General features: G+C 40.8%; 1 protein-coding gene across 2 annotated transcripts in view; it reads right to left on the bottom strand.

Annotated features, from left to right (window-relative positions):
• LOC144719520 (huntingtin-interacting protein 1-like) overlaps positions 1-13,742 on the bottom strand; it is a 122,868-nt gene that overhangs the window by 21,901 nt on the left and 87,225 nt on the right. For both annotated transcript variants that reach the window (XM_078595518.1, XM_078595519.1), the window contains exons 20-24: positions 12,904-12,990; positions 12,673-12,780; positions 10,683-10,819; positions 5,671-5,781; positions 4,911-4,969 (exon numbers count right to left, since the gene is read on the bottom strand). In XM_078595518.1, the coding sequence (XP_078451644.1) occupies positions 4,911-4,969; positions 5,671-5,781; positions 10,683-10,819; positions 12,673-12,780; positions 12,904-12,990 (502 nt within the window). The remainder of the gene's footprint in view (positions 1-4,910; positions 4,970-5,670; positions 5,782-10,682; positions 10,820-12,672; positions 12,781-12,903; positions 12,991-13,742) is intronic.

Here is a 13,742-nt window from a genome sequence, read left to right as displayed (position 1 = left end):
TGTCATTTTCAAACCAGAGGCAAAACTGGCAATATGTTAAACACCCTCTCTCTCTTTGAAAACATGCACAAAAATGTTAAAACGGTTTCAAACGTTTACATTGAATGGCCATTGGATGGTAGTGCGTTACTTAATTGACAGAAACAGGAATTCTATTTGTATTAAACAAAGCATTCTTCCGTTAATAAATTGATCCTTTTAATAACCACATTTTTTCGTAACTATGATGTACACTCACGAAAAGAGTGCCATTGATGCAGGGTAATTGATATTCATATTCACTCTTCGTGTAACTTCAAAACAATGCTATTAACCCAGAGAAATCCTCAATATTCACCTACCTACCTTATGGAAACTGGATAATTAGTGTCGTGTCAGATTAACAGTTAACATGCGCAAGACAAATTGTGTCTTTGTGATCATACAATTATCTACACTGTGTGCAAGATGTAAGCTTGTAATGCAAGAACAGCATGCACGCACTTTTCAAAATTGCACTGCGGGGTGACTATTTATTACGCGATCATTTGTAATTAGGCTAGACAGTACACAACGTTATCGCAGTGGGGATAAGTATTGGCTGGAATGCATATAGTGTGCCCAAGGAGTAAACATTGTTCAACCATCTTTGCACGAAAGCTTTATAATGTAGCCATAGGAGAATAAAGCCACCTGGAACTAAACTATGAACTATTGTTTATTTTAGATTTGAAGTTTTCGTGACTGGAAGGGTCCATACTCTTTGGTTTTTTCGGTAAAGTCACGTAGGTAAAAAAGAAAATAAAAACAAATAAAATCACGACGTTTCGGAGGCAACACAAGCTTCTGTCTTCAGGTGGCACCGTCACAGCAAAACTACTGTACCCACTGGGTACAGTAATTAAACAGTAAACTGGGTACGTCGTGATTTATTTTATTTTTATTTTATTTTTTACCTACGTGACTTTACCGAAAAAACCAAAGAGTATTTTTTATTTTACCAGCTCAGACCCACTGAGCTATATAGCTCTTTTTCAGAAGTGACCTGGCCACAAATGATAGCTCAACCAAGTTGATTATTGTCACGTGGAAATTTATAGCAGCCAAATACTCGAAAAGCATATTTCTAAAGATGGAGGGAAAACCCGGAGGACCCTGGAGAAAATCCACGCCACCACGGAGAGAACATGCAAACTCCAAATATACATGCGTCAGTGTCTGGATCGAAACCACAACCTCCTGTATACCAGGCAAGGTAGTTCACATCTCACTACCATGGAACCCTTCTCAGGCAGAAGTCTCCATAGGATGGGGGTACATGTGTAGACATGAATCGATCTGCTGCATGGCTGCATACTTTTTGAGGAAGCCAGAGATATCAAATTTACAGATCTCATTTTGAAAAATTACCCAACAAAAGTATTGTTTATTATTATTTGAAACTGTCTCCATCTTACTTTCATGTTTTATCCCTCAATTACCGACTGCTACAGCAGAAGAGCAAAATATGCATCTTTTATTTCAATAATATAGATGGTCTTCAATAGGCAAGATACGGTTTAAAAAACTCAATCTCAAAAAAGACGTGTGCAATATATATTGTGCACACATATATATATCAACAAGTAAATAATGTTGAATAGCTGAGAGTAGAGATAGTTTCTTCAGCTTTCAGGAGCACTTGATAATATGACTGACAACTGCACACAACAAGCTTTCCAACAGGGAGTCCAATGGCGTTGAGAGACTCGATAATGATAAGCAGAAGTTGGAGGTCAGCATTGCACTACAACAGAAAGTTTCCTTCAGAAAATAAAGTAACAAAACAAAAGATAGGACTGCTTGGAAAAAGAAGACTGACAGATGATCTAAAATGATGGATGGTAACTTCAGGACAGAAAAAAAGAGATGCTTACACAAGCATTTAAACACCAGAATTTATATCACAATTCCCAATTGGTATTTTACTCTAACATGTGACATGCATAAAAGCACGATCATGTATTGCACGTAGAGATTGTATTTTTTATATATCATCACGGCCAGAACTCAGAAATGTGTTGAAACATTGCATTTCAAGGATGGGGACTTGGTTTTATAACATTTTGCCATCATCAATTTTACATTTTCATCCGCACAAAGAACATAGCTAGTTCATTGGGTTTTTAAGCACTGTAAAGTATTTTGCTTACTTCCATTAACTGTGCTGAGTGCTATTTCAGTGTTTGGGTTAGGAACATACTAAATGGGGACTATATTATTTATGAAGAAGTTCACCCATGGGGCTTTCAATGAAGCCTATATTACCATGCTAAATATGTATGCCTTAAACATTCACATTGCCTCCTGAGGTTAGGTTGTCCCCAATGTTCCATTTTACAGAAGGAAATCAGAAAATGTAAGATTCAAGATTTCAATTGCCAAGGGATAATGTGAAAACGTTCTCAGGCGGAGTGATATTTGCTGATTTTATCTCATAAATCGACTAATTCTAAATGCAATTATATCCAACAGTCTGGGGTGTAACCTGGTGACTGATCACAGCATGACCAACATGGGTTTATATTATATATCACTGTGGTATATTTTATGCTTGTAAATAATTCCCTGCCCCAAAAAAACCCAAATGTGTTTCCATGAACAGATTATCTGAAAAGTGACGGATAATATTGAACATGCGGTTTCTTTGCTTACCAAGTATCAGAAATATAAAAATTCTGAAAGTGTGTGTACTCTATTATGACAAAGGTGTGCACATGGGTAGAGAGACATGCACTATTCAAACTGTCGAAGGTCACTCCTTCTCTTTGGCTGCCCCTGATGTTTGCAATGCTGTCCCCATGCTTGGCAGCACTGCAAATTATCTCCTTTTTCAATCAAGATTAAACACGTTCCTTCGCATCTCTATAATTAAAAAGAACACATCCTTTGATTTTGCTTTAGGATTTATATTGTATAAAAGTGCAATGTTTTGTATACGAAAATAGGTTTTCCCCTTTTTTCTGGCAACAAAACAGGTGTTGAGATGTTAAAACACCAAACTGAAACTTTTTACAAGGAACCATGTCTGCATTAACCACAATACTTGTGGTCAGAATGAAAACAAAAAACATGCTCTGATAATCAGTTTCAAAAACAATGCATTTTTTTTTTATCAGAGTACGTTTTTTGTTTGATGTTTTGTCGACGCTTGCTCCATACAGCATTCTCGGACACTCAAGTATTAAGATGCTACAGTGTATACATTCAAATATGTTTAAATTATTATATCTCACTGAAATAATATTTTGAATAGCCCCATCCAGGCGTCATTTTTGGAAAGCCATCAAAGTCACACTAAGAAACGCAACCACGGTTGGCCGCGTACGGTGCGAAAGAAGTTCAAGATACATACACGTGACCCCATCACAAAATGGCATACAGGGTGCGGGGTTGGGGATGGGTGGAACAACAGATATTAAGAATTGGGGGAGGGTGTTACTGGAGAGGTCAACAGTCAAAAACAAAACAGAAAAGGAAGATCTTAAGCCTGGACAGGTTAGAGAGGCATGTAACCTCCTATATTTCTGAGTGAAGCTGACTGTTAGTGTCTCTACAAGACATTGGTTTTCTGCATGGAGTGTACTGCTATTAGGGGAGTCGTGGGATTTAAGACAGGCTTGAAAAAGTCCATGCATATTGAGCTAAGGAGAAAAACATATCCAAAATGGTCACTCTCATGCTTGCTGAACACACTGCACCCTACACAGCTGAGTGCATTAACTCCAGAAGGCACACAGCAAGCAGACTTACTCCGTCACCTCACTGCCAGGGTTCACGTTGTTAAGAAGGAGACTAAGCCTGTCCACACTCGGACTATCCCAAAAGAATGTGCATTAAAATGAAATAATCGTTGTGCAACATCGGTAAGCTCAGCAATTAATTATACAAGCCACTGGTGCTGGATGTATTTGGTTTAGTGCAGAAAAAATGCCCAGATGGAGGATATACAGTGTACAGTAGATATATTTAGCCAATATTCACAGCCATGCTGCCAGAACAGCTCAATGAGCGTTGAAAGATGGCCATCTCTCTGTTGGTGGCCCCAACCCAGTGATTAAAATACACGCAAAAAAACTCTCTGTTCCTCTGGTGGGGTCCAGTCTCTCCCCATAGGATGATAGCTGTTGATTTCCCACATGTGGTACTCTTTATCAAAATAGAGGAGAGTCAGCTCCTCACCAGAATGTAACATTTTAACCTTGTGATTGCGAGAATTGCTTTGCCATCCGGCCAAATAATAAGAGAGATTGAATTGATTACGTTCATGCACTTAACATACAGTATATATACTGGTGGCAGGGAATGATAGCGTAGCTATGGATTACTGTATCCATCTGTGGGGTGATTTGCATGCTTTTCATGTGACCAATCCATATGTGCAGATTTCCTTCAGGTACTCAAATTTCCTCTCACATACCATGCACTAATAGAATTGGCCAAACATCCCAATGCAAGACCCTTCTTAAAAGAAGAGTATTGCGACCCAGTAAGGCTTTCAGGGTAAATGTATGGGACTATTCATACCAGAGGTGGGACAAAGTCATTGTTATGCAAGTCCAAGTCGAGTCGCAAGTCATCACATTCATGACTCGAGTCTGACTCGAGTCCAAGTCACATGACTCGAGTCCACATCTCATAGGTGGGACAAAGTCATTGTTATGCAAGTCCAAGTCGAGTCGCAAGTCATCAAATTCATGACTCGAGTCTGACTCGAGTCCAAGTCACATGACTCGAGTCCACACCTCTGATTCATACTATTCCTGACCATCTGCATGGACCTGTAGTTCCAAAGCCAAAGCTGTTCAGCAGATTTATGTATGTATTTTTCCAATGAAAGTGTAGAACAGCACTCTGCCAATATCAACCTCATACTTGCTCTACTTACGAACCTTTCATTCACTTCCAACTTTACTCCCCTCTCCTCCGCCCGTGCCTTGCTCAACATATCCTGCAAACAACACAATTATTAAATGGTACGATCCTGAACACCAGCACTGTTAGACCAACGTGGCTTTATAGTACCCTTATCAAATACATTAATGTGAGCATTGATTAATATCAATTTACAAGCTCACGATACATGCATCAAATTGCGTGAGAATAGATGTTTTTTTCATTATTCACAATGTCACCCCGGCAGTCACAAGAGGCACTACCATTCACCAAATTGTAAAAAAAAAACATTGATTCCTCAATTGAATCACAACTCTCATTCAAATTGATTAAGGGTGAATCGGTCCAGCCCTAGCAACCAAGATATAAAATTTAAACTAAAACTCAATTTTTATTTTACCAGGTAAGGCCCACTGAGATATATATCTCTTTTTCAGAAGTGACCAGGCCACAAATGATAGCTCAACGAAGTGCGTTATCATACAAAAATGTATAGCAGCCAAATACTCTGAATGCATGTTTCTCTATGTGGAGGGAAAAACCGGAGGACCCGGAGAAAAGTCCACATGTCCACAGGGAGAACATGCAAACTCAAAATATATAACAAGCGTCAGGATCAGGAGCGAACCTACAACCTCCTATATACCAGGCGAGGTAGTTAACATTTTGCCACCGTGGCGCCCATGGTGTATCTGTATCTACATGGCCATGAGGCGAGCTCCGTCGTCTGCTCGAGGTGGACACGCTGGCCGTCACCTCTATCCGTGCGGCGGCGTCCTCGATGGCAGCCGCCGTCGCAGCCATCTCCTGCTCCACGAGGTCTCCCAGCTCCCCTGGCTTCACGTCCAAGCCTCGTGGACGCAGCTCCTGGAGGGGAGGGAGGGAGGGAGGGAGGGAGGGAGGGAGGGAGGGAGGGAGGGAGGGAGGGAGGGAGGGAGGGTGGGAGGGAGGGATAAAGGCTGACAATGACATTTACAAAAAACTGTCCTCTTCCCAAAAAATTCCTGTATGCATGTATGTTGAACTTCTTTCGCACTGTACGTAGCCAACGGTGCTAATCAGAGGTGCAGGGAAGGACAACAAACTAAAAACAAAAATCAGTTCTAAAGAAATTAGTTTTAAATCTAGTTCCAGTGGCTTCCTAATATCAGAAGAGCGTTCCAGACGGACCCAGAAGTGCATCTGAAAGCGTGCAATGGTGTAACGGTCTTTGTTCGATGGCTATCCAAAAGCCGCTGCGAGGATGACCGTAGTTTGTGTGTTTGTTTACGCTCCTTGACGAGATCAGCAAGGTATTGTGCTTCAATTGTGGCAAGGTACAGGTGAAGGTGCAGACCTGCAATTACTTATTCATGCCACTGCTGGCAGAGGGGCCTTCACTAGAAGGAGCTCCAGAGAGCCTATTAACGGCGTATTTTGGCTTACTCTTTGACACTATGCAGTTATTTTGTGGCGTGTTGATTTATTCTCATGGGTTGACAGAGGTAGTAGAATTTGAAAAACTTGCTCATTGATTCAACTAGGAGAACAAACAGGCAACCTCTAAATTACAAGTCCAGTGTGCGAACCATCCCTAGTCACTGCTATATAAAGCAAACAAATTTAAATACATTTCTGCAAAACACACCACCTAATTAATTATGCAAATTTAAGTTATGAATGGCAACATAATGTTCCCTTAATCTATGACAGAAGCTTTCGTGACTGCAAGAATTACTATACTCATTGGTTCTTTCGGTAAAGTCACGTATGTAGAAATAAAATAAAAATACCATTTAAATAAATCACGACGTTTCTAACGCAACACAGGCGCTCGTCCTCCGGTAAAAATGGCGTAAACCACACAGCGAGGGAACACACAGAGGGACATCACACACAGAGCACACCGAGAACGGCAATCTGCACGAAGGCAAATACAGCAAGAAGATGGGAGACGCGAACTCAGCAAATCCTTTCCCTGTGTGTCTCCTCTGTGTATGTATCTCTGCTACATTGTACCTCGTGTATGTTCACGAGTCCTTATCCTCTGTTTATGTTGGGTGTTCAACTTAGAAGATGAACACAAGATTTAGCAGCCTTTTGAAATACGTGGTCAATCAGGTTTAGTGTCTAACTGTGTTGTTGGCCGACTGGTTTGCATCGCAATATATTTCGAAGGTTTTCTGAGTTCGCATCTCCCATCTTCTTGCTGTATTTGCCTCCGTGCAGTTTGCCGTTCTCGGTGTGCTCTGTGTGTGATGTCCCTCTGTGTGTTCCCTCGCTGTGTGGTTTACGCCATTTTCACCTGAGGATGAGCGCTTGTGTTGCATTCGAAACGTCGTGATTTATTTACATTTTTTTATACTATTTTATTTCTACATACGTGACTTTACCGAAAGAACCAATGAGTATAATAATGTTCTCTTCTTGGATGTTTTACTCGGTCACTCATTTTTGTGTAAGTGCAGCTTCAAGTGAGAATGTCACTTGCAGAATGGAAAAGTGCAATGCATCAGGATATTCACATTTATTTAACAGCGAGAAGGTAGATTTGAAGCTTTCGTGACTGCAAGGAATCATATTCTTAGGTTTTTTCGGTAAAGTCACGTAGGTAAAACATCAAAATTAATGAAAATAAAATAAAATAAAACAAAAATCACGACGTTTCGGAGGCAACACAAGTCTCCGTCATCAGGTGGGACCGTCACAGCCGAATTAGCTGCATCAAGTGAGGCAATGATTCAAGATGTAATCCCTTATAAGCAAGTTGAAGGGGGGAGGAGAGGGGGGGCTCATCAGAATGTGGTAGCCAATGAATGGAACGTATCGGGAGGGAGGGGGGCGGGGCTCAAAGACAGCACGGAGTGCTAAGTACAACGCATCGGGAGGGGGGGGGGGCGGGGCCAAAAAAATGGACGACGGCTTGGATGCGGTTGCTGCTGCACACGCCAACACAATGGACAGAGAGGGGGAGGGGAGGTCTGATACACATGATAGACAAAAGAACGAAAATGCCCATGTTTATACCAATGCTGGCTGAACAATGAAGAGGGTACTGTTAAAAAATAACTGGGGATGTTAACACTCGGTAAAGTAAAGTAAAATAGTGCCTGTCAGATAAGATGGTCCAAAAAAGTGTAATTAAGTCTTTTTTGCGTGGTTGATAACATCTTTCCAATGATTACTAAGTTTGTACCCATCATCACGGTTGAAATTATGTCTGTGTTTGTATATTTGTATGGCTTCGTGTACAAACCTTTGATTGTAGCCGGGAGGTTTGCAGAGAACCTTGGTCTCGGAAAAGACAATTTCATGAGAGCCCACCGAGTTGTAGCAATGATCGGCAACGGCAGAAGAATCAGTTCTGCCGTGTTTCAGATCTGACTTGTGCTCGCGGACACGATCAGAAACATGACGTTTCGTTTCTCCAATGTAGCAATCGCCACAAATGCAACTCAATTTGTAGACTCCAGGATACTGTAAGTCAGGAACGACATCCTTCACAGATGGAATCAGATCACGGATTTTATGCACTGTACTGAATCGGACTTGGATCTTATGTTTGTTTAGAATTTTGGAGATCTTTTTGGTCACGCCTGCTATGTATGGTAACGTGATGGGTTTGGTCGGAGTTTCATGTGGCTGTTTCTGTGTGGTGGGAGAGACAGCTTGGCGGATAGTACGGTCGTAGAGACAGCTTGGCGGATAGTACGGTCGTACTATCCGCCGAGCTGTCTCTCCCACCACACAGAAACAGCCACATGAAATTGCGACCAAAACCATCACGTTACCATACATAGCAGGCGTGACCAAAAAGATCTCCAAAATTCTAAACAAACATAAGATCCAAGTCCGATTCAGTACAGTGCATAAAATCCGTGATCTGATTCCATCTGTGAAGGATGTCGTTCCTGACTTACAGTATCCTGGAGTCTACAAATTGAGTTGCATTTGTGGCGATTGCTACATTGGAGAAACGAAACGTCATGTTTCTGATCGTGTCCGTGAGCACAAGTCAGATCTGAAACACGGCAGAACTGATTCTTCTGCCGTTGCCGATCATTGCTACAACTCGGTGGGCTCTCATGAAATTGTCTTTTCCGAGACCAAGGTTCTCTGCAAACCTCCCGGCTACAATCAAAGGTTTGTACACGAAGCCATACAAATATACAAACACAGACATAATTTCAACCGTGATGATGGGTACAAACTTAGTAATCATTGGAAAGATGTTATCAACCACGCAAAAAAGACTTAATTACACTTTTTTGGACCATCTTATCTGACAGGCACTATTTTACTTTACTTTACCGAGTGTTAACATCCCCAGTTATTTTTTAACAGTACCCTCTTCATTGTTCAGCTAGCATTGGTATAAACATGGGCATTTTCGTTCTTTTGTCTATCATGTGTATCAGACCTCCCCTCCCCCTCTCTGTCCATTGTGTTGGCGTGTGCAGCAGCAACCGCATCCAAGCCGTCGTCCATTTTTTTGGCCCCCCCCCCCCCCCCCCCGATGCGTTGTACTTAGCACTCCGTGCTGTCTTTGAGCCCCGCCCCCCTCCCTCCCGATACGTTCCATTCATTGGCTACCACATTCTGATGAGCTCCCCCCCCCCCTCTCCTCCCCCCTTCAACTTGCTTATAAGGGATTACATCTTGAATCATTGCCTCACTTGATGCAGCTAATTCGGCTGTGACGGTCCCACCTGATGACGGAGACTTGTGTTGCCTCCGAAACGTCGTGATTTTTGTTTTATTTTATTTTCATTAATTTTGATGTTTTACCTACGTGACTTTACCGAAAAAACCTAAGAATAGCGAGAAGGTAGTTGAAACCTAAGAGAATGTGAATGCCCTTCACGCTGACACAAAAAAACACATTTCCCTACTGCACACATCTTTTCAAGGGAGAGTTATTAAAAATAGTTATGAATATGACTGCCACTCACAGTCAACTGGCTTCTACGTAAAATGTTTGTGGAATTTGATTCTGTCAGAACCACCACTGGTTTTGTGCAGTCTGCCAGTTTGGATGTATGCGAGGCAACTTTTTATGCCACAAATCAACTGGCCAGCAAGGGATCAAAATCGAGGCTGCTGGGTTTCTAACCCTGCTTCTGAGTAAAATTGACAAGACGTAGCCTTGGTTTAGGCTAGTGCAGTGTGGATGTGTGAACATTTGAATAATGCACTTAAATATATTATGGGGTTTTTTTTTCCTTTTCACAGTAGTATTACAATTTTGCTATTGGTGTCATATCACATTGAGACAAAGTATCCCTTCAGAATTAACACAAACCCCCATGTTCTGAAATTATTTTTTCTTTCACCCTTGGCACATTACACTTTCCGAAATGCCCCGCAACAAATACATTTCATCCCATGGCATTAAAACATTACTTTGTAATTCTCAGAACATGAGTTTAGTGAAAATAAAAAACAGAGAATGTGGTTTTCTTTGCAGTAATCAATGACCATCTTAAGATTAGCAACTCAATATAATTGAGAACCTGCTTTAATCACGGGTGGCTGAAACTCGAATTCAGAACCCAGAATTCTCAGCAGTGTTGGCTCAGCGTTCTGACCCCTAAGTCACCAAAAGCCACCTCAAAATAAAATAGTTTTAAATATATCTGACATTAGCAATGGCTTGGCAAAAAAAAACATAGTGTCTAGAAAGACGAGTTCAGGAAGAGAGTAAATGCCTGATTTGTGGACAAACCTATGTTATTATAAATCATGCACGAGGGAACAATAACGTAGGAATGTAGTGGCAGGGAAAGCACCTGTGCAATAGCGAGAATAGCAAGCAGGGCTTCTCTTGTGTGGTTTGGACTGGCCTCCTTGGCAGATGCAGAGTCCTTCAGGGAGCCGAGGAATGTCAGCGCTTGTGTTCCACAGTGGCGACACAAGTCCGACAGTTCTAGGACATGAAGACGACGTGTGCGCGCACATGTGGAAAATTGTCACATCGGAACAATGTAGCAAATAATCTGCCTTCGGACAGAAAATATAGGAATCTTACCTTGATATGCATTTCAAGCTTATATATTCAAACAGTTTAGTTCACTCAATATATGGTGCTTTTTATTGCCAAATACCGATGCATTTAACTACTGCTGTGGGTACAGTTGTTGCATTAATAACATACATATCTGCAACAGGAATGGTGTGTGGAGGCCCATCATTTTGATTAAATGTAAAGTGAATACCATTGCGTTATGATTTTCCATTTACACAAAATATATCATTTAAAATGTCATAGTGCTTTGGTTATACAATATTCCATTTGCATAGCTATAATTTTCTCTTTGTAACTGGAAGCGCCTCGTATATAATTCATTATTTACGCTTTTATTCTGCATTGTCACAAAATAGGCACAGCCCAGTACAACATGTTGCAGCTAAACAATCATAGGACTTATTTTGCCAGAATATGTCTTAGGAAACATCCGAGGCAGAAGATACTCGAACCATTCAAGTGCAGGAAAGAGCCACCATGCAGGGCAATAAGCTGATCCTACACTATGCGACACAATAGTAACGGGAAAGTGATTCGCACGAACCGCAAAAAAATATAAGCATGAATCACTGTTTACAACCAGCTCTAAAACTGCACTAAAACGCTATTAAATTTCAACACTCAGGCTCCAGTAAATCTTCCTAAATATCAGACAGATAAGTTTTGTACATTATTGTGCAGGCTTTTTTGAAAATGTTAATTATTCCAAGGCCCACTTTAATCTCAGCCAAATTAAGTGGCTCTTTGCACCACAAGGATTCCAATGAAAGAGAAGCACAAAATGGAGAGAGTGTTGTATCAGCATGCTATAAAACATTAGAGATAACCTTGGGTTCATGTACGTGGGTATCAGAGAAAGATAAAACTGGAACTGTAGGCAGTGAGAAGGCAGTCTCATGCGTACCATGACAGACGTTTAATAAAGGGGCCAAATCAAGGGACTGACATGGCAGTGTCTGTGAAACACGTACGATACAAACATAGCTTCGCCAGACAAACGAAATTAACATGACCGTCGACCTTTAGAAGTTTTGCTAAAATCATATCTTCTGCATGAACAAAGCCACAAAACAGCATTACATAAGTGTCTAAGAAGTAATGCACGGAATACTTAACTTAATATATCGCCAAAGAATGCAGTAACAATATATGTTTTAATTATTGTTTCCTGTTACATGTTGCAAATGTAGGGTATTCAGGTTGTTTGCCGTTTCCCATGATAAATTCGGTGGCAAAATGCAATGCTTTCCCATGAGAGCTAAAGCTGTCTTTTAGGAGGGATAGAATTGTGTTTATATGGAGTTATTTCATGAACAGCGGTAATAAAAGTTAATCGCTATCAATGACCATAGGTATTTCACTTAAAAATATATCTTTTTTATATATTAACGATTTCACAGCACGGTAAATATACCCCGTTTAATAGCAAAAATACAACACAACAATGTCAACGGAGTCAAGCATTCATAGTGTAGCTGAACACAATTTTCATCAGCTGCCAGTAATGCTGGTACAGAAGAACTTGATTAAAAATCACCCAAAGTGATAGAAATTGAACATCAACATGAATACGCAAACGAAGATGCTCTTTGATAAATGCGAGTGAAAAGTGTTTAATGGGAGCGGGGGGGGGGAAGAAGGGTGGGGAAGGCGGTATACGTTTTCATTGGAAAGTGAACCCTGTAACCGCTGCCAGTGTAGGTGGTGTGAGTGGGCATGCAGGCTTATAGCGGTGTTCGTGTGCCACTACTCACTGTCGGCTTGGTCAATGGGGGACGCGTGGGAAGTGGCGGTGCCTTGCACTATAACGTCGCTCACCACGTGCGCAAACGCTGCCACGCTGCCCAGTAGCCCGCTTGCGTCTGCAATGCAGCACATCTTTTTCAACTCCAAGCCAACAAAAGTTAACGTCTATATAAAAAGGGGACATATGTGCATTCCGTGAGTGTACCTGCTGCATGGCACAGGACAATGCATGATCTCACCATGGCTGTCGGCCAAGAACTGTGAATGCCCTTCCTTGAGCCGATCCGTGCTGTCCACACCACACTGCGCTCGCGAAATCAAGTAATCTGAAATGTAAGAGACGTTAATAATTATAATTAGTATTTGCACTGCTTTTGCTTCTCATTTGGACTTATGAACGAGCAAATTTTCCAACTACATAATATATACACACTTTTACTGAAATACGCATTGTACATTAAATAATGCAACAATCCCTCATTTAGCCAAATGTATAGTGATATAGATATACTTCTGCATATCACTAATGGCTAAAATGCCTGAAGAAATATAGCATATGGCATAACAATAAAACCTTACACCGATCCTAGATTTGCAGCTTTCGTGATTGCAAGGATTCATACTCTTTGGTTTTTTCGGTAAAGTCACATAGGTAAAAAATAAAATAAATGAAAACAACTCAATTAAATCACCGATTTAATTTAGTTGTTTTCATATATGTGATTTAATTGAGTTGTTTTCATTTATTTTAATTTATTTTTTAGCTACGTACACCAATCGTTCACAAGTGTCACTATCACTTCCTGGACCTGGGTGAGCAATAGTTAAACATTTTTTATTCCACTGTCAATATTTACTTACACCCACCTGAGGGCTTTTCATCACTTGCATTATAGACGTAAAAAGCATTACGAGACACGTTTTTATCACACTTTATCCCATAAGATTTGCTTATGTCTTAATTATAACATCACATTCCCTTAAGACATCACTAACATGTATTCATCATGTCCAAGTGTACAACATTTGGGTTGCAATGTATCTTTAGTTAAATCTACATTTAAGCAATTACAAAGAC

This window comes from Lampetra planeri, chromosome 6 (assembly GCF_965212315.1).
Source record: "Lampetra planeri chromosome 6, kcLamPlan1.2.h2, whole genome shotgun sequence".
Lineage (NCBI taxonomy): Eukaryota > Metazoa > Chordata > Hyperoartia > Petromyzontiformes > Petromyzontidae > Lampetra > Lampetra planeri.
The sequence above is the reverse complement of the archived record's forward strand: the minus strand, read 5'-3'. Positions and strand labels throughout refer to the sequence as shown.